Genomic DNA, 21185 nt, shown 5'->3' on the forward strand with positions numbered 1-21185 from the left:
ATAAAATATAGAAGATAAGGTTAAAGATATGCACACACTGACACAGAAAGAGTGAGAGAGAGAGGGAGGGAAATGGATATGGCAAGAAGCATCTATTTCATTAGAGAAAACATCAACCCAATTATCACACAATCTCCATTTATGAAGCTCAAAACACATAAATCATTACTGATAAATGATTATCATCAGAGTAATCACTTGTTCAAAATCAAAGCTTCCTCTTCATCAAAGAACAAAGAAGAACAATACCCACTGGTATATGATTAACTTAATTCATCTTTTATTGTTAAATTAGCTTCTAAATTAAAAGTGGGTTAATTTAATTGAGATGAGTAAGTATTTAATTAACTATCATTTGGGAATTAAGATTACAAGAAAAAGTACAAGGAGCCCACGGCGTTTAATAAAACTAGCTACATCGGATGGGAAATGGCATGATAAATGGAGTAGTGAATACATTTTCTCTCTCCAAGAGCTGCAGTTAGAGGATTTGGCCGAGGATGGCCAAAAAGATGCCAAGATTTTTATCACCCTCAATGCACATAAGGTTAGTTTCCACATTCTCTCATGGAAGAAACTATAGTTTGACAAAATTATAAGCATTAATCAACAAGATTTTATTTTCCTTGATACCATATTGTTGGTTGTGTATTTGCCCCCATTTCTTTGGAAGTAGGTGAAATCTTTAAGGAAATAAACTACTTCCAAAGGCTAATTGTTGTTGTGTCAAGTGCATATAGTAACACAATAAGCTACTGAATTCGATACATCTATTAATGATCAGCAAAGGCTTTTATAGCCAAACAGTTACAACAGTCAAAAACTAACTTAGGCTAAAAATCAGGAAGCTACTGAAAATAAGGAAGACTCAACAACCTACTAAGACTCAGTCCACTACTTCTTAATGTTAACATGCTAAGGACTTGAGCTTTATTGAAACACACTAGAATAATAAAACATTAAACATTTATTAGACCCCAATAAATCCTCCCCTTAAACAAGACTTTCTTCAAGTGTCTTGTTTAACCACACGAACTCCCATAGCATCTCGAATTGCATTGAATGCCTCCTCCTTAACAGCCTTAGTCATGCCATCTGCTATCTGCCTCTTAGTACCACAAAATTTCAATTCAACTATTCCCTTCTCAACCAATTCCCTCATATAATGATAACGAATGTCTATATGCTTGGTCCTTCTATGCATTACTGGATTCTTTGACAACTTAATGGTGGAAGTATTGTCACAATAGATAGTCACAGTTCCTGTTTCCTCCTCCATCTCCTTTAATAGTCCTCTCATCCAAACACAGTGACAAGCACATAACCCAGCTGCTACATATTCAGCCTCAGTCGAAGATAAAGTCACTATCTCTTGCTTTCTTAAACACCAACACACAGCAGCTCCACTCAATAGACAGACATAACCTGAAGTGCTTCTTCTATCTTCAAAATCCCTTGCATAATTACTATCTGTATACACCACCAATTCCTCCTTCTTTCTCTTATTGTACTTCAAACCATAGCTTAAAGTACCTTTAATGTACCTCAGGACTCTTTTAGCAGCATAGTAATGATCTTCCCTTGGCTTAGCCATAAACCTAGAGATTAAACTAACCACATACATAATGTCTGGTCTAGTAACCGTTAGATACATAAGGCTACCAACCAGACTTTTGTACATAGTTTCATCAACCTCCTCCCCTGATCCAACCTTAGTTAACACAGCTCCTGGCACCATAGGTATATGAACAGCATTAGCCTCTTCCATTCCAAACCTCTTTAGGACTTCATTTGCATACTTTCTTTGACTGATCTCTATAGCATCTTTTGTTTGCTTGACTTCCACACCCAAGAAATACCTCATTTGACCCAGATCAGTCATGCTGAACTCCTTCTTCATTGATTCTTTAAAATCTTCACAGATAACTTTATCACTTCCTGCATATATTAAATCATCTACATACAGGCTAACCATTAAAAGCTTATTCATTACCTTCTTAGTAAACAAAGTATGATCATGACTGCTCTTTTTGAACCCTTCTCTTTTAAAGTATGCCTCAATTCTATGGTACCAAGCTCTTGGAGCTTGTTTCAGCCCATAGAGTGCTTTCTTCAATCTATACACCATTTCTTCTCTTCCCTTCTTGACAAATCCTTCTGGCTGCTCAATATACACTGTTTCAGTTAGTTCACCATGCAAAAAGGCGCTTTTTACATCCAGCTGGTACACTATCCAGTTCCTCTTAGCTGTAGTTGCTAAAAACAACCTGATAGTGTCCCATCTAGCAACTGGAGCAAAAACTTCATTATAATCAACTCCCTGCCTTTGTGCATATCCCTTAACTACAAGTCTGGCCTTGTATTTCTCTACTTCTCCTTTTTCATTTAACTTAGTCTTGTACAACCATTTCACTCCAATGGGCTTTATACCTGAAACTGCATCTACCAATTCCTAAGTTTTATTACTTTCTATTGCCTCAATTTCAGCTTTCATAGCAGACACCCATTTGTCTTCTTTCACGGCCTCTTCATAACTAACAGGATCATCCAAAGAATTATACAGAGCCATTACATCTTCTTCAGCAAAGTTGGTTTGATAATCCTTCATCCATGCAGGACTTTTCTTAATCCTGCTGGACCCTTGTCTAATTGGCTGAACAGCAGCTCCTTCATCATTTTCCCTTTCACCTTCAGCATCCTCCTGACTGGTTTCTTCAGTATCTTGTGTTGATTCTGGCTCATCCGTCTCATTTTCAGGTGGAGGATCTGTCTGCTCATTAACCTTTTCAGTAGAGACTTCTTCTTCAATAACTAGATCTTGAACTTCCTCTTTAGAGTCACTCCAGTCCCACTTACCATCTTCATCAAATGCCACATCTCTGCTTATCACAAGTTTCTTGGTGATAGGATCATAGAGCTTGTAAGCCTTTGATTCTACACTGACTCCAAGGAATATGCACTTGTGACTCTTATCATCCAGTTTTGTTCTCAGTTGTTTTGGTATATGAGCATAACCAATACAGCCAAAAACTTTAAAGTGACTCACACTTGGTTTGACACCTGTCCACAACTCCTCAGGCACTTTCTTGTCTAAGCTTCTACTTATTATTCTGTTTAAAACATGGCATGCCCATACTACAGCTTCTGCCCATAAGAGCTTAGGCAAATCCTTCTCCTTTAAGAGACATCTAACCATATTCATTATAGTTCTATTTCTTCTTTCTGCCACCCCATTCTGTTGGGGAGTATATGCAGCAGTTAGTTGCCTCTTAATTCCCTCCTTTTCACAAAAATCCTTAAACTCTTGAGAAGTGAACTCTCCTCCCCTATCACTCCTCAGGCATTTTAGACTAAAACCAGTTTCCTTTTCAACCAATGTCTTAAATCGCTTAAAACATTCAAAAGCTTCCCCCTTGAAAGCCAATAAATAAACCCAGGTCTTCCTAGTATAATCATCAATGAACAGTAAGACATACCTCTTTCCTCCTTGGGACATTGGTCTGATTGGTCCACAGATGTCTGTGTGAACCAACTGTAGTCTTTCAGATGCATGCCACTTGCTCTTCTTAGGTATCTCCACTCTATTTTGCTTACCAACTTCACATACTTCACATAATTGAGTCTTCTCAGTTACTTTTGGAAGTCCTTCTACCATGTTGTTGAACTGCATGGTTCTAAGAGCCTTATGATTTGCATGGGCAAATCTCCTGTGCCATAACTCCTTTCCTGTGGTAACTTGCATGCATCTGTATGCTTCTTCTTGTATAGCAAATATAGGAAACAACCTGTTTTTGGTCATCTTGGATGCCAAGATTAGACCCTTCACAGGATGATACATCTTACCTACACCCTCCTTAAAAATGAATGTTACTCCCTTCTCTTGAAGCTGCCCAACACTTATAAGATTTGAAGCCAGTTCAGGTGCATAGTACACCTTTGTAATGACCTGTGTCATCCCATCTACAATCAATTTCACATCTCCAATTCCCTGTACCTCCAACCTTTTGTCATTTCCCAACTTTACTGAGCGTGTAAAACTCAGATCAAGTCTTGAGAAACCGGCCTTGTTCCCTGTCATATGATTAGAACATGCTGAGTCTAGGAACCAAATGCTCTTTTTACCTTTTCTATGGGGCTCAGATGTAGCCATAATGGCTTTCTCTTCCTGCTCGTACGTATCCACATCAATTGTAGCCATCAGCACCAACTCTTCATTCTCATCATACTCCGCATAGTTTACTATCTTTTCTTCAGAAGGGCATTCATATTGAAAGTGGCCCAATTTTCTACATTTGTAACATTCAACAGTGCTTTTATCAAATGTGCCACGACCTCTTCCTCTACCTCTTCCTCTATTATAGCTTGATCTCCCTCTACCTCTTCCTCTACCATATGAATTGTCTTGTTCCACCTTGAGAACCTGCTCCTCAGTTGGCCTCTTCAACAACTTTTGCTCATGAACCAGCAGAGAGCTTTGCAGCTCATCTACTGTCATTTCATCCAGATCTTTTGATTCTTCAATTGTGCACACAACAAAATTGAAATTCTCAGTGAGAGTTCTTAATACCTTTTCAACAATCTTCACATCCGGCATGTCATCTCCACAGTTCCTCATATCATTAGCAACCACCATTACTCTTCCAAGATAGTCATTCACACTTTCACCAATCTTCATTTCAAGTGTCTCAAAGATTCTTCTTAACCTTTGCAATTGTGCTCGTTTTACTCTAGCACTCCCTTGATACTTGTTCTTCATTGCATCCCACACCTGCTTGGAAGTCTCCTTTCTGGTGATTGTTTTCAGAATTGACTTGTCTATTGACTGAAACAAGTAATTCAGAACCTTCAAATCCTTCAGTTTGTATTCATCATAATTCTTCCTCTGAGTTGCTGTAGCTTGTTCTCCTGGCTGTATCTCTGCATACCCATTCTCTACCACACTCCAGCATTCCTTTGATTTGATGAGATTCTTCATGACCATGTTTCAATGATCATAATCTCCATCAAACTTCGGTACATGGGTTGCCTGGAAATTACTCGACTCTTCTGTCATTGTTATTGTACAGCAGCTCGTACTTCTCTCAAACTCACAAAACAGATCTCACTCAGCTCTCTAATGGATCTCACAATTGTGCTCGGATACCACTTGTTGTGTCAAGTGCATATAGTAACACAATAAGCTACTGAATTCGATACATCTATTAATGATCAGCAAAGGCTTTTATAGCCAAACAGTTACAACAGTCAAAAACTAACTTAGGCTAAAAATCAGGAAGCTACTGAAAATAAGGAAGACTCAACAACCTACTAAGACTCAGTCCACTACTTCTTAATGTTAACATGCTAAGGACTTGAGCTTTATTGAAACACACTAGAATAATAAAACATTAAACATTTATTAGACCCCAATAATTGTGATATTCTTTGTTGTTTTCTCCGGCGATGGGAGGTTGTAATCTACCCTCACCCCCTTATAAATCAATCCGCCCCTAGTTATTCGCAATACATTAGGACACAGAGTAAGCTCTGAAGTCGTTTTTCAATGTGTTGCTTTCTATCTTTCCTACTTTTTCGATTTATTTGTAAAGTAAAAAAATGGTAGCTAACTTACTAAATAACACCATTTATAAACCTTTCTTTTCTTTGTTGTTTCTATAAAGCATGCAGGCTTTGGATTTTCTATAGAAGGGAAAATCATCACATGTTTCACTAGAAAATGTAGTAATTGCTCTTCTTCTTACTGCAGGGAGGTAACTAAAATCCCTTTTTAATGCTTCTTATTTGATTCATATTGTGTGAAGATGTTTCTAAGGGTCTATATAGTGAAAAAGTAACCTCATCACTTATATTTATGAATTTACATGAGAGTCAATTTGTAGAATTAGAAATACACATTCTATATAAGTAGATGTTGTTGCCGAATAGAACAAATAGAATTTACATCCCTTTCATACGGTTGATTGTGAAATTAAAAAATTTGTTAAAATATATTTTAGTCTACGACTTGATTTATATACAAAAAAATCCAAGTTTTTTTGAAGCTAAAGCGAGAAAGAAAAGCTTATTTGTAGTGATGAATCTGAAAAGGCCACCTAATGTAAGTACGAAATAATTAGAAAGAAAAATTAATAACAAAATTACAATTATTAACTTCAAATTTAAGTTGTTTGTACATAGGTTAGAGAAGACATTCATTTGAATGATGGACGGAAATAATTTTACAGCTTTGTGACAAAAAAAACGTGAATGACTTAAAAGTAGGATGTCCAACATGATATTGCCTAATATCTGACTTATTGAAGGAAAGTGGTGGAAAAGTATTATGTAAGAAATAGAGTCCACGCATTTCTGGTGATGGTATGTCCGACAAGTATCACGACTGAGGTACGTACTTGGATGGGCATGATCCAGTGAGAGAAAGTGGATTCGACCTTCTGTTCCTCTCATCGCCCTTCCCTGTCAGGTCCAAGTACCCTGGTCGGGATTGAGTCGTGATACTTGCCGGGCATACCATCATTTTTGCTAGCAAAATAGCAAATTAGTTGGGTCGTAGAAAGTGTCAGATAACGTAATGGATAGATGAAAATTTTACAATGCAATTTAAGGAGTTCTTTAACTGGTCGACATATATGAAGTTAAACTAAACACTTCAAACATAATAAATGATACAAAAAGATTAGATGGGTTTCTCATTATGGTTGCATAAATGGATTTCTTCTACCTTCGACTTCGACTTTCGACTCTTTTATTATTTTTGTTCTTTTATTAATCTTTTTCTCTTTTCGAAACTGAAATGCTAAGTGTTTTTTCCATGGATCAGATAAATACTACTTTTGATGTTTGGGTTCTTCCATCAAGCAAAGAAAACAGATCTAGCATACCAGAAATTGGGGGTGACGATCCATCAGTAAGTCTTCCAGGGCAAAGTTAATCTAATCATCTCAATATCCACTTGATTTAACCAAAATTCCTTATATTTTGCTCTAACACTTTTTTAGTGAAGAAAATATTCGATATAAGAGAAAGGCCGCGGTTTTGGGGAATAAAGAAAATTCTCCGGGGAATAAAGATTTTTCTTAAAACTAGTCAAATAAGATTGACTTTTTATGTTTCTTTTTATTGCTAAGGGGCTTCTAATTTTAGAAGATGCTATAAAAAAGGCTCCTCCATCTCATCACCTCTCTCTGCCACCTAACCTTCTCGCCACCTCATCACATCATCTTCTCCGGGAAGGTCGCCGGCCGGCGACCTTCAAACATAAAAAAAAAATTTATCTTTTTCCTCTCTCTAAATTTTTTTTTTTTTTTTTTTTTTTTATCACTCTTCTCTCTCTCTCTCTCTAGATCTGGTGAACCAGATCTGGTTCACCAGATCTAGATGGTCTGTGAACAGACCTTGTTGAAGGTCTGTTTGCAGACCTTTAATGGTCTGCGAACAGACCTTCAACAAGGTCTGTTTGCCGACCATTAAAGGTCTGCGAACAGACCTTCAACAAGGTCTGTTCGCAGACCTTTAATGGCCTGCGAACAGACCTTCAACAAGGTCTGTTCGCAGGCCATCTAGATCTGGTGAACCAGATCTGGTTCACCAGATCTAGAGAGAGAGAGAAGTGTGATAAAAAAAAAAAAATCTAGAGAGAGAAAGAGGAGAGAGGAAAAAGATAAATTTTTTTTTTTTTTTTTATGTTTGAAGGTCGTCGGCCGGAAAATTGGCCGGCCGGCGACCTTTCCGGAGAAGATGATGATGAGGTGGCGAGAAGGTTAGGTGGCAGAGAGAGGTGATGAGATAGAGGAGAACTTTCAAAAAAATGTATTTTGTATTCCCCATAAAAATTTATTCCCGGAGAATTTTAAAAAAAATCTGGATTCCCTCGAGAATTTATTCCCCGGAAAATTTTCTTTATTCCCCAAAGCCGCGGCCTAAGAGAAAAATGGAAAGCTTAGAATGAAAGACCTAGAAATATTTCAAACTTTGCTAGTTAAGAATGAAGTTCACGACCAAAAACTTTTATTTGTGAAATATTTTCTTTGCGAAGGATCTTGGAGGAGGAAATACATTTTTAAATGTAACAGCGAATACAATATATTTTTGTGTGTTTTTAGCTAGTTTGTCTAGGCATGTTCTTAGAACTCTCAGTTTTGCAGGTAATATATGTGAAACCGGGATGTGAAGCTGATCTCGATACACTAATCAAAGATACAATTCGCCTTACCACGTCAGTGAAGGTAAGATTAGTTAGATAGTAATGCAGGCATCTTACTACGTGAGTTGAAGTAAGATAGTTAGATATTAATGTAGGTATACCATGTCACGTTGATGAAAGTACGATGGTTAGATATTAGGGTCAATTCCGTTTTAGCCTCCATATTGTGACCAACTCACCGTTTTGGCCCCCAATTGTATACGGCAGTTTGTTTTGGTCCAAAAAGGGCCAACCTTTTTACCAAATTATCTTGGGGGGCCAAAATAGAATTATTTATGGAAAAACGAAAAAGACACAAAATCCACATCACCTATTTCTTTCTCCTTCACTTCACCTTATCGTTCCTCCATCACACCACCTCCCCTCCACCTCACCTTTCTTCTCCGGCGAATGGTCGTCGACCGGAATAAAAATTCCGGCCGGTCACCTTCAACATAAAAAAAAAATTCTCTCTTTCTCTCTTATTCTTCTTCTTTCTTTACCCCTCTCTCTCTCCCTATACAACTCTGGTGAAGGATATGAGCCCCTTCGCCGGAGAACCAGATCTTGAATGTTTGGTTGGTAGAAACCAGATTCCGGTCTGATTTCAAACCAGATCTCAGTCTGGTTTCACTTTGAAATCAGATCTCGGTTTGGTTTCACTTTGAAACTAGACCTTCATGGTCTGGTTCTCCGGCGAAGGGGTCGGAGTTGTATAGAGAGAGAGAGAGGGGTTGAAGAGAGAGATTAGAGAGAGGGGTTATAGAGAGAGAGTGAGAGGTACAGAAAGAAGAAGAACAGAGAAGGAAGAAGGGGAAAGAGAGAATTAAGAAGAAGAGAGAGAGAGAAGGAGAAGAAGAGAAAGTTTTTTTTTTTAAGTTTAAGGTGACCGGCCGAAATTTTTATTCCGGCTAGCGACCATTCGTCGGAGAAGAAAGGTGAGGTGGAGAGGAGGTGGTGTGATGGAGGAGAGATAAGGTGAAGTGGAGGATAAAGAAATAGGTGATGTGAATTTCGTGTCTTTTTCATTTTTTTCATAAATAATTTCATTTTAGCCCCCGAGGATAATTTGGTAAAAAATTTGGTCTTTTAGGACCAAAACGAACTGCCAGACACAATTGAGGTCCAAAAAGGTGAGTTGGTCACAATATGGGGGTCAAAACGGAAGGTACAATGGTTAAATACTAATTTAGGTGTCTTACTTTTCTCACACCTCTGATGATATTTTATAAATTATAAATTAAATAGAGGTTAGTCATGGATTCCTTTAGAAAATTAAGTTTTTCTAATGAACACACAGTGCTTGTGGTAGGATGACACAATTACAAACCACGACCAACCTGCCTACAAGTCACTCGTGTAAGAGGGATATATGTAATTTGTTATATCTATAGGCACAACCGAATGGACGACTAAGAGTAATAAAGGCCCACTCGGTTAGTTATCAAATTTATCCAATTGGAGCCAAAACTATACGGAGTTTTAGCTATTGGTGTCTAAATTAATATTCTTTGTCCGAATTCTGATTCGACTTTCGCTTTTGACGTTGGACTACTATTGACTCCACTTGTCGTTTAATCCCTTTGATATCTTTTTCTCTCGTTTCGGCCGCATGAGATGAAAGTGATAATTTATTCTTTTTATTCCGACTTACGTGTCTAGTTTCATGTGAGCCACCCAACAAGAAGAACACATAAACTATTAAAAATAGTAATCAAAACGGACTAATTAGTCTAAGTTAGGCGCTTCACATATAACATTTTCATGTCACATCAACATACCCAAACTTAAACTTTGCTAGTCCTCGAGCAAACAAAACAAAACAAAATAAAAGACTAACTCATTTTCGAAGAAACCCCGGTTGCATTTAGCATATGCAACAAGCCGGTAAACCCCTAGAAGACGAGTGTCGTCTTGTGAGGGTTCCATAGATGATACTCAAACATCGAGCAACATCTATGTTCATGTGAAAGATAAGGGCCTCTTCACTAATGATCTTACCCTAAAATGCAATTGTCATACCATAATGAGCAACATCTATGTTCTGAAGCTACAAATCCTTGATTCCTAGTTTAGTACAATTCGCCTCGACTTCGATCTCACAGACATACACTCCAAAGATGAAATCACTCAATATGGTTTGCTTGTATGTGTGAATGTGATCACTAACATTAACTCAACACATAAAAAGAGGCGAGGACTATATTTTGGAACGAATGGTCTCCCAAAAAGAACTAGCCACTAAATGGAATGGGGAAGTTCACTCATTTTACCTTGTAAAAATGTCTTAAAGGTTGACGGATATAATAGATGATATAATGATGGTGGATTCCCGAGAATGTCAACCTTCTCATGATACTTATTTCTTCCCGAGAATGTCAACCTCTCAAACATTTCCACATTTATTTCTTGCTTCGAATACTTATTCATCAACACAAACACGAACACAAACACATATACAATCATATTACTCGCACAAAAGAGCTAACATGCTCAAACATACTCATAAACAACTTCATTCCTTTCTTTCTTTTTCTATTTTTTTTCTTTCATATCACTTTTTTATTCATTCATTTTATCCTTTTTTTCGTTCTCATTTTTTTCTTTTTTCTATTTCGTGATATATAAAAACGAACATAACAAAACAAACACAACTCACACAACACTATATTCTTGCAATCAACTTTGCTTTTACATGCTTGTTTTTGACATTCTTCATTCTTGGGATATAAGATGATGAATGGTGATGGAGTATTCGCCTTCCTCTAGTTGGAATTCTTATCGGGCTTCATGGACTACAAGGACAAGGTTAATTCGCTATCTTAATGTCACTCCTAGTGGCTAAGAAAGTTGAGAACACGAGATCAAATGAGTTTTTTTAATATTTGCGAGGTTGAGTAGCTCTTCATTCTACTCGGAGTTAGCGCAGAAGAGTACACCCGAAGGACAATTTAGGCTCTGAGCTCTCACATGGGTTAAGTCCCCACTAATGACTACTCTAGGTCTTTTGAAGATGTTTCTTTTTCACTTAGATGTCACTCCTATGGTATAACTTAAATACTAAAAGACTCGATTTTCATGAAAAGGTCATTAGCAATCACAAGACTCGTTAACTCGACAAATATGCATCAACATTCTTAAAACTATCAATACAATCACATGCAAATCTACTAAAAGAATTTCAAATTTTGGCTAATTTGAACCCTTTTGTCTTTGAAATCCATGCTCACGCATTGGTTATGGTCATATTCCGCATCTCCAAACATAAACTAACATTGTCCTCAATGTTCTAAGCATACCACTCACAAAAAGATTAAGAAGCACATCAATTTAAAGAGAAGAGTAGAAAGGATATTACCATAGCCGAAGGAGATAAAGGATGATACTACCAAGACTTATGTGTAATCATGTTCCATATTAATGACAAAGTCACCGCCGTCCCCAAACTTGGAAAAACCACGCCTCAGAAGTAGAACAAGTAAGAACATATCAACAAATATCATAAGAATGAAGCACATAAAAACATGACCATATATAAATCTACCACTAACGCGGGTATACACGATTACATTGAGCTATACAATTAACCTTTGAGTTAATTAGGCTATTTTCCTAACAAGTGGTATCAGAGCTCAGGTTAGATTTATTGTTCAGAAATATGGAAGGGAAACAATAGTGCGCACTTTACACATGATTCAAGTGAATTCGTGAATGAGAGTTGATTGTAGTTGGAATGTGAGATATCAGTGGATCCAAGACGTTATTGAAGAAAAAAAAGTGTTAAAAATCAGGAACATCTATATAAAAGACAATACTTTAGGTATGATGACAAAACCATTGTCCAAAGGCAAGCATGAGCTATATAGTAGTAGTGTTCGGCTCGGGGATGGTGGGGCCTTTTCATAAGTCGGGAGGAGGAGTTTGTTGCGGTCCCTCCTTATATAAAAAGGATTCCTAGTTGAAATAGGATTTTCCCTATTACTTTTTGGAGGTGAAATGGGTTTCCTATTTCAAGCCTAAAAAATGAATATTATTTCTAATAGAGTACCTCTCGAATTATCATTATAAAATGGAATGAATGAAAAATATTATTCATACTTTCAAGTCAGAGACTATCCTCTCGAATTAGAGAGAGGTCAGAGAAACGAGACAGAGAGAGAGAATCCTCTCAGATTATATACTCTCAAACTAGAGAAAGATCAAAGAGATAAGACAGAGAAAGAGAGAATCCTCTCAGATCATATCCTCTCAGGTTAGAGAGAGATGAGGGAGAAGAGACAAAAAGATAGAAAATCCTCTCAGATTAAAAAGAGAGACCAGAAAGACGAGACAAAGAGAAAGAAGGTGAGATTTCTGAAGTGATCCTTTCAGGAGAAGTTAAAAGAGAAGAACATTGGTTTGAAGAAAAAAAGGTAATTAATTTTGTGAAGCAATTTAGTTTGTGTCGAACTTCTTCGGCCTTTGTGGTAATTGATGAGTCATGAAAATGTCTCTTCTGAGTCGTTTGACTTAGGCGAATTAGCCCATTTCGAATCTTTATTATAATAAAAAATTTGGGTTATTTGATTAGGCGTCTTTTGTGAAGTTTAGAGCAAAAAACGGATAAAAACAGGCGAAACAAAGCATTATGGTTATTTGGAGTCAAAGGCATTCTAGTAAATTTTCTAATACTAGTATATGGGTGAAAAGTAGAGTCCGAGGGAATTCTGGTAAATTGCGCCACATGTTGAACTTCTTCAAATGGATCCCGACCTTGTCCCGAATGTTGACCCCGACTTTGACTTCACTTATTTTACCCGTCCAAACTTCGATTTGACTTTCGTTTTCACCTACGGGTTCGTCTTGGATTATACTTTTCACCCATATACTGGTATTGGCAAATTTACTAGAAAGACCTTAATTCAAATGACCAAAATACTCTTTGTGTATCTTGCGCCCGTTTTTATCCGTTTTTTGCTCTAAAATTCACAAAAGTCACCTAATCAAACAACCAAATCATTTTATTATATTAAAGGCTCAAAATGGACTAACTCGCCTAAGTTAAAGACTCAGATGGGACATTTTCATGACCCATCAGTAATCTAGGATTTGTTCAAATTCTAAGGAGTAAGAAATCTTTGTATTTCCTTGTTTAGTTTTATCCACCATAGTTTTGGGAAAGAATTATTATCCAAGAGTGTTTTTGCACATCTTAAAGATTTGATTAATTCCCTATTTGTTTTAGGGAGTATTGTGTAACCCATTATTATCATTATAGTGGAAGATTTCAGGACTAGGTCCCGTGGTTATTTTACCTTCTATCTTAGAGGGTTTTTTGCCACCTTAAATACTCATGGTGTCTCTGCTTTTACGTTCACATCTTTTATCTTCATATTCCTGAACAAGTTAATTAGACTATTTTTCCTAACATTCCCTAGTCTTATAAGGAGTTGTAATCAATGTAAAAGATGCATCTTAATTTCGGGTTTGACATAGAGAGTTAGCGGTCGAGCACTAGAATTTTAGTAAGATACGCTCCTCGAGAAATATCTATAATCTTGTTCTTCGTTCGTAGTGAAACTCATCGCGTAATAATGCACAGTGGGGTGATCTCACAAACTGAACCACATAAATCTGTTGTGTTCTCTCTGGGCGTTTACTTTTGTTATTGTTTTTCTTGATTCACTTGTTCTTAATCGTAACAAGTCTGGGCTTTCTTTCTCAAATCATTTAAAGTATGTTGGGCAACCCCTGGTACTATCAATGATGTATCCCTGACACGGGAGTTTCCGGAGTTCCAGTTTTAGGCTGAGCACTATCGAAGTCCATACCAAAGTGGTTTCCACGGGTAGACCGACTTCCGTGAGTTCAATTAAACACCTTATCTTTCTTTCTTTTGTGGCAAAATTATACACCTTATATGGAGGATCGATGTTATTCCTATGGTTAAGGGGCAAGGAATGCACTAACACTTTAATGTTGTTTCCCATGGTTCAATTCTAGTTTCCACGCTCTTTAATTCACTAGTAACTGAGTTTCTGTTTGTAGTTGAAACAGAATAGTCTAGCTATATTTCAAGTTGTCTATTATTTGTTTCGTCTAATAAGAACATAGTTTTCTCTAATGATTATAGAGATCCACAACGTTATTGTATAAAAGTAAATGTTCAATCGAAATGAACCGAGATAGACATAAAGTTGATTAAGTTGAGGCAATAATAAATTAGTTTTCCTTAAGATAATGACACCCTCGTAACAATACCAATTATAGGTTTGCTTGCCTCTTAAGATCCAACGACTTCCTTTCTGAGTAGGTGACTTCTTCTGACTACACCTTCTTGACTCCTTACTTGGTTTTTGTTGAGCCAAATATTGGTCATCTAAGACAAGTAAAGCAGTCTAGAGATTGACATGGGTTGCACGTGTCAGATCCTTACATGGTGCACGAGCAAACCTTTGGTAGATACAAAAGAGGGATGAACCGAAAAGAGCTTTCCAGCCTGAGCCCAACTCTAACCGGATAGATTGTTGGGAGGTCAACATGAGTCTCCTATGCACGTAAAACTATGTCGTGATATGAAGGCAATCAAAGAAGTGAATACGAGTAAACCTTTCCACTTGAGCCCCTGGATTAGAGAGGTATGTAGATTAAAGCTCGACAGTTATAACTCTGCATTCCTTGATTAAAATATGAAGAAGGCCAGAGAGCATCGAATATCCACTATCCATATCAGAATATATGATCATAAGATCATGATCAAAGACATTATATTGACGGACATGCCACGTAGTTTACCAGATGATTCACCCTAAAGGTTGCACACTCAAGCGGAGGTACGTCAAGTAATACCCAGCAAACCGGGGTCGATCCGCAGGGATAGGAAGGTAACTCAGATATCGAAAAGTCTTATCCACCGGTCTAGATGTCACTAGCTTACTTAGACTAAAACGGAAAGGAACAAAGATAAACGGGGGGTGTTAGATCGAATAAGAAATAAAAGAAGAAAACAAGTAACTAAAACTAAAATAATACTCTATCTAAATAAAAGGGCGAGAGAGATTCGAGAGCAGAGTCGGAGGAACAAGAGTCGGGAGACAAACAAGTGATAGAGGTGTTGAGTCCAGAATTCGTAATGATAAACCTACGACCACGTATGGTCCGATCTAATGGGCCGAAGTACAATCGAAGTTCGACTCCTAAGGTTGATGTCTCTAAGCACTACGTATATCCGGAGATCATACTTAGTCAAACAAACGTCATAACCGATTAAACCCGAGTCATCGAGGGTGTTTTCTAGTCGCCTAACTATGTGAAGTGCATGACAAGACACATGAAATTTTGACTTAGACTACGATCGATATCGAATACTTTCCTTGATTATTCAGTATGTGAGATGCATGACAAAGTAAATGAAAATATGATTGAAACGATAATCGAGACAAATGAACATCAATTCATAATCAAAACATTAAATCATATCAAACATAATCACAAATTTATCCCATAATTGACACATTAAAGTTAGTTAAACATGGTGAATGTGTAACAAATGAAAAGAAGATGAGAGAATCCCCCTTTTTTCGATGTGGTGCGATGCTAAGACCGTCGAAAAATGAGTATCTAGGTGCAGCCGATCTCCCCTTAGCAAAAAGCAGGGTTCCCCATAGATCACAAATCCACCATTAAAGCTTACTCAAGCTTTTTCTCTCTAAGATTTTTAGCCAAAAACCAAATCAAACAACAAAGGTAGATAGACAATGGTGAGGGGAGTGGAAGCCTCAAGGTCCTCGACCAAGAAAGTGGTCGGAAAACCATAGATAACTCCGGTCGAGTGGAAGCTTGAAGAAACCGGCCAAGATGAAAGTCCGGCCAGCTCCAAGCTACTTTCCTGAGCGCGTCCCATAGCCGTCCCGTGTCCTTGAAGTCCCGAGCAGCCCCAACTGCCTATACAAAATCTTGTGTTGCTCTTATGGAGCTCGGGTTGCTGTTGTCCATGGTCGTTCTTGGCGCTCCCGAGCTGCTGTCGTGTCGGCCCGAGCTTGGCCGACCTAGAGAGCTGGTCGGCCTAAGCTTGGCCGACCTAGAGAGCTGGTCGGCCTAAGCTTGGCCGACACTCCTCCTTCTTCTTCTTCTTCTTCTTCTCTTTTTCAAGCTCTCAAGAACCCTAGAACTCCCCTTCTCCAACTTGATGTTTTCTTTCTTAAACAAATAAAACTCTAGACTTGGGTCTTATGACTTTGACTTGGAGTCTTAAAGGGGTGTCCATAAAATTCTTCTTTGTTCTTCTCTTTTGGGCTCTTGGCTTTGGGTTTTTCTTGGACTGAGGCTTTGCTTCAGAAACCAAGGATGGTGCCTTCATCTTGTCTCTACATTTCTAATTTCAAGAGAAGACCTCGGCTTCTTTCTTTCATAACTTCCTCGTCCGAACTCCGAATCAAGTTCTATTTTCACCGTCGGACTCGCCATTGACTTCACTTGTCTATTGATTCCTTTGGTATCTTTTTCTCCAACTTCGGCCGCATGAGATGAAAGTAAAAAATTTTCCTTTGGTATCATTGACTCAACGGACTAATTAGTCTAAGTTAAGCGCTCCAAATGTGACATTTTCATGTCACATCACCAGGCCACTGCGAATTCGCAGTTAGTGATTTACCACTGCCATTAAAACCTATCTGAGCACCACATATTTTTCCTGAAAAATGGATCTGCTCCTACTCTTTGAGATTCATTAATTTTTAACCTGTACGGTCAACTAACTTGAGAGTCGGAGTGGTTTTCCAGGTACACCGCCTGCCCTCCATCAAGACATCAGTAAAATGAAACAACCATTGAATCAGAGGGATACAAGGACGGTTTTCTTGAGATATCTTGGAAACTAGTTTCCAACATTACCAGTTTGCAGATAATTTCTGACTTCCGACTTGGTTTCTAGATAACTCCTGACTTCGGTTTTGTTTTCAATGCACAACAGGATGCTCCAAACTCCAAGTTCCTAGTCCAATAGAGAATTTGAAGTCTAATGCTCTTGATTCTACACATACTAAAATACTCTTAATTCTAGATTACAGACATATTGGAATGCTTTCGATTCCAACCTTTATCCATACTGGAATGTTTTTTATTTTAAACTTTTGATTCTATCTTCTTAATTAAGGTTTATATTCCCGACACATACACACTGAATGGTTCATGTATTTAGAAGAGAAGAATGTAGTTACTTAATGAAATTCGAAATGGAGTGGTCTTGGGGTCTTCTTTACACGTTTCTAGTTCGGGTGGATTTCAAGAGGTGCATATGTTGGATATTTAGAAGAGTTTGGTTCTTTTTGGGAGTCGTTTGGTGATCTTTTGTAGGAAAAAAAAGATCAGCTACTTTCTGGTGCGTTGGATCTGAGCTTGAAACGAGGAGGAAACATCATCTATTAGACCTACTGCGAATCTACATGAAGAGTAAATAAAAATTATAATTAAATGAAGATGTTATGATATCCAACCCCCTTCCTGGTATGGGTGGAAGGCGAGCAGTTTGATCTCACAGATCCAACTTTTGTGGTGAGCATGCCGATAAGATCCTAACACGTGCATAGCGCGACCTTTGGATCTTGTTCTCCGGGGAGGTGGCCAATGCAAGCCGTATGATTTGGAAGATATTGCTTTCGACAAATAACCCCCAAGCTAACTTATCTTTTCCATTTTAGTTCCTAACATTATTGACTTTCGTCTAAACTTTAAACTGAAGAGCTCGATGAAAACGTCTAAACTTTAAACTGAAGAGCTCAGTGAAAAGAGCACAATGGCATGTTCCCTTTTTAAGTTTGGCGAGTCAGACCGAACCAGAATCATGACGTTGATCATAACATTGTAATTTGTTTCTTTTTGACACAATCATGACGTGATGATGTTTTTTGGTCCTTTTAGTAGGATTTCCTGACCTTCTAGAGATCGTGAATTTTACGACTTTGTAAACCTTTTTTTATAGTAATTCAAAGTTTTAAAATAATCCAAGACTTATTAGAGTTTAAAATTGTAGGAGACATGTTCGGAGGCTTGTCTGAAAGCAGAACCAAGATTGCAATGTAAGTTTTTAATTAAATCAAACTGTTAATGACTTTAGGAAATGTTAACGCCGTTAGGTCAAACTTAGGCGCCTCTGTATGTGTCAAACTTAACCCAAGACCTAACGGCAAAGTTAATGCCGTTTTTGTTAAAAGGCCTCCCCCGTTTTTGGGAAAAAAATATAAAAGTTGAATAGGCGCCTCTGTATGTGTCAAAGACACTCCCTTTAGAAACTCCCTCTCAAATTTGTTTTGAGGGAGACGTTTTTAACACTTGGAGTAAAGTTGCCTTTTATACTTCCAAAATCTAATATACTTTATTTATATATTACATTTAATGAGAAGAAATAGTAATATGTGCTTATTTTGTTTATTACAGATATTGGTAGAAAAGAGACTTCTTTTGATGGAAGGTGGTCAAGACTTTTGGAGCTAAAGAAAAACAAATTCAACACTACAATATAATTTTTCAATTTTCCGTTGACATACAAATACCTACTATTGTAAGATGTAACTCAATGTACATATGCAGTCAAATAAATTCAATCGATCTCGTTCCCGTAAATCCAATTTGAAATCCATTAATTTGAAGGGTTTGAAACTGATGATTTCAGTTTTCAACATAACAAAATTTTATGAAACCATATATCATAGGATCCTCCAAACATTGTCTATGTAATACTGTAACTGGTCAAAGAATTTGTCACAAAAAAAAGGAATTGGTTTCGGTGTACTACCTGTTACTCCCGCTGTCCCATTTTGTTTGACCTTTCAGGAGATCCAACTTATTAAGGATTATCATTTATTGCTTACTAACTAAAAGTATTTTCCTAAATTACCCATATTTACTTTAGAGAATTACAATGGAAACTACATCGGAAGTAGAGTAGAACCAATTGAAACTTTTTATTATTATTAAAAGTAAGGGTAGATTGGAAAATGCCAATAAAGTTAGTATAAATGAGTCTTATTTAAAGTAAGTGGACAAACATTTTGGGACTTCTTTAAAAGGAACAACACCCACGCAAAATGGGACGGAGAGAGTATTATTTTAGAGAGAAACTAGGAATGGAGCCTATTAGATAGTGATATACTCTATTTAATCTCTCTCTTGCTCGATATGACATTAATAACGAGTTAATGATAAAATTTTACCTCTAATAGATAAACGAAGCACTGAAACTTGTCAAACAAAAATGAAAGAAGACACGATTTATTTTGGTACACTAATCCAATTATATCTTGTGTTCATAACGTATTATGAACAACTATACTGAATTGTGCTTGTTCGTTACATGTTATTTCTGTGCATAACGAATTATGACTAGATCCAAAAATTTGATTTAGGAAGAAAAAAATGTGTATATCAGTTGAAGAACACAATAGGATTTTGTCTTGGTCCATTATGATCGTTCAGAACACATTAGGAATAATCATAGTGCATTATGGGAACTCACAGGATTTAACAAGCGGAGGGATATTTTGGTCAGAAAAAAGTTCATTTTTGTAACTCCCCAATCCAGATTTCCACGTCATTCTTAGTTTTGGTTCTATAAGTCTTAGACGAAGATCTAAAGGCTTTTCTGAGTTTTCTGTTACGCTAGTTGGCATCAAGAACGAGATTTCTCCTGGCTTAATGTCAAAAGACGAGGCTAGACACACAACCCTCGACGGCGAATGAGGTAACAATGTTATATGGATAAAAATTGAGGCTTGAGACTTCAACTAGCCAAGTGGTGGAGACGATTAATAACCTTAATGTCAATACAAATCCTAAGCAACCTATTAATGGAAAACGTGATGAGGGATTCGTCCACAACCAATGCTATTAATGGAAACGAAGGCAGAACACAACCACTTCAACAATATGTTGTAAACCAAGAAAACGCAGGTAACTATATCCTAACCACATATATATCCGCAAAGAGATTATGAAGAATACAAAATCAAGGCAGATATACCACTCTTCAATGGCTATTTACTGATCGAAGAGTTCCTTGATTGGGTACATGAGGTCGAGCGACAAGAGGATATGTCATATAGTGTTTTCCTGACAAACAGATGGTAAAGATTAGGGTTATTTCCCAAATAGCCCCCAACTTTATGACCAGTTTCCTGCCGAGCCCCCTCTTTATCGAAAACACCATGACCCCCTTTTCAATTACCTTTATATGCCCGTTAACTAGTCACCACCTCTCTCTCCATCTCATCACCTCTCTCTGCCACCTCATCTTCTCGCCACATCATCGTCTTTAGTGGCGAAGGTCGCCGACCGGCCAATTTTCCGGTCGGCGACCTTCAAACACTAAAAAAATATCCTCTCTTCTTCTTCCTCTTCTTCTTCATCTCTCTTCTTACTCTCTCTATATTGGCCAACGAAGGGGGGAGTCCTTCGCCAGTCGTCGGTCTGGGAAACCAGACCGACGAAGGTCTAGAAAATCCCAGACCTTCGAGATCCGGGTTTTCCAACCCTATCGCCTCCTTTGTTTCAAAAGGCCTAGCTCTGTTATTCTTTTTGCTCCTCACCGCTTCCATTAGAGAGTAAAGAAGGTCAACAGAAAGTTTGTAAAGAGAGGGAGAAAAGATCGCAAGAAGGATCAGGAAATCCCGTAGTTCTGGTCATCGTAGAAGGTGTTTTCTTACAAATTCATTAAGAAGAAGAAATGAAAACCAGACAAATCGTTCCACAGAGTCAAAGAGGTAAACTTTCTCTTTGTTTTCAATCAAAACCCTAAAACCCATCAATCAAAACCATAAAACCTTTAGATCTGGGAAAAACTCAGACCGATCAATCAATAGGAAAGATTGATTTTGATGTTTTGAATTCAAAATGTGAGTATATTACTATGCTTATTAGGATTTATGCAACTATTGTTTTACTAAAAAGTTATGGGAAAGTATTGAATCAAGTTTGGCAAGTTGGTACTGGAATTGATGACATAGGAATGATTTTCAGTATAGAGAGAGAG

The 21185-nt window shown here is 37.5% G+C and overlaps 1 protein-coding gene across 5 annotated transcripts; it reads left to right on the top strand.

The window, feature by feature from the left end:
* Nucleotides 1-18781, top strand: LOC147548298 (E3 ubiquitin-protein ligase, putative (DUF177)). Of its 5 annotated transcripts, XM_086669165.1 has the most exons (7): nt 1-255; nt 368-547; nt 5661-5750; nt 6821-6907; nt 8145-8225; nt 18192-18237; nt 18596-18781. In XM_086669165.1, the coding sequence occupies exons 1-7, from the start codon at nt 73-75 to the stop codon at nt 18679-18681; spliced, it is 753 nt and encodes a 250-aa protein (XP_086525291.1). In that variant the 5' UTR covers nt 1-72; the 3' UTR covers nt 18682-18781. The 5 variants fall into 5 exon arrangements, 2 of the variants coding, with proteins under 2 accessions (XP_086525291.1, XP_086525292.1); XR_015237608.1 differs by lacking the exons at nt 18192-18237; nt 18596-18781 and adding an exon at nt 9321-11934 and having other exon boundaries at nt 8-255; nt 8145-8343; XR_015237609.1 differs by lacking the exons at nt 18192-18237; nt 18596-18781 and adding an exon at nt 9321-11934 and having other exon boundaries at nt 8-255; nt 8145-8330.
* Nucleotides 18782-21185: the final 2404 nt, after the last annotated feature.

The sequence above is a fragment of the Eschscholzia californica genome, unplaced genomic scaffold, assembly GCF_041429995.1.
Source record: "Eschscholzia californica isolate CP2 unplaced genomic scaffold, dmEscCali1.0.p SCAF_3, whole genome shotgun sequence".
NCBI lineage: Eukaryota > Viridiplantae > Streptophyta > Magnoliopsida > Ranunculales > Papaveraceae > Eschscholzia > Eschscholzia californica.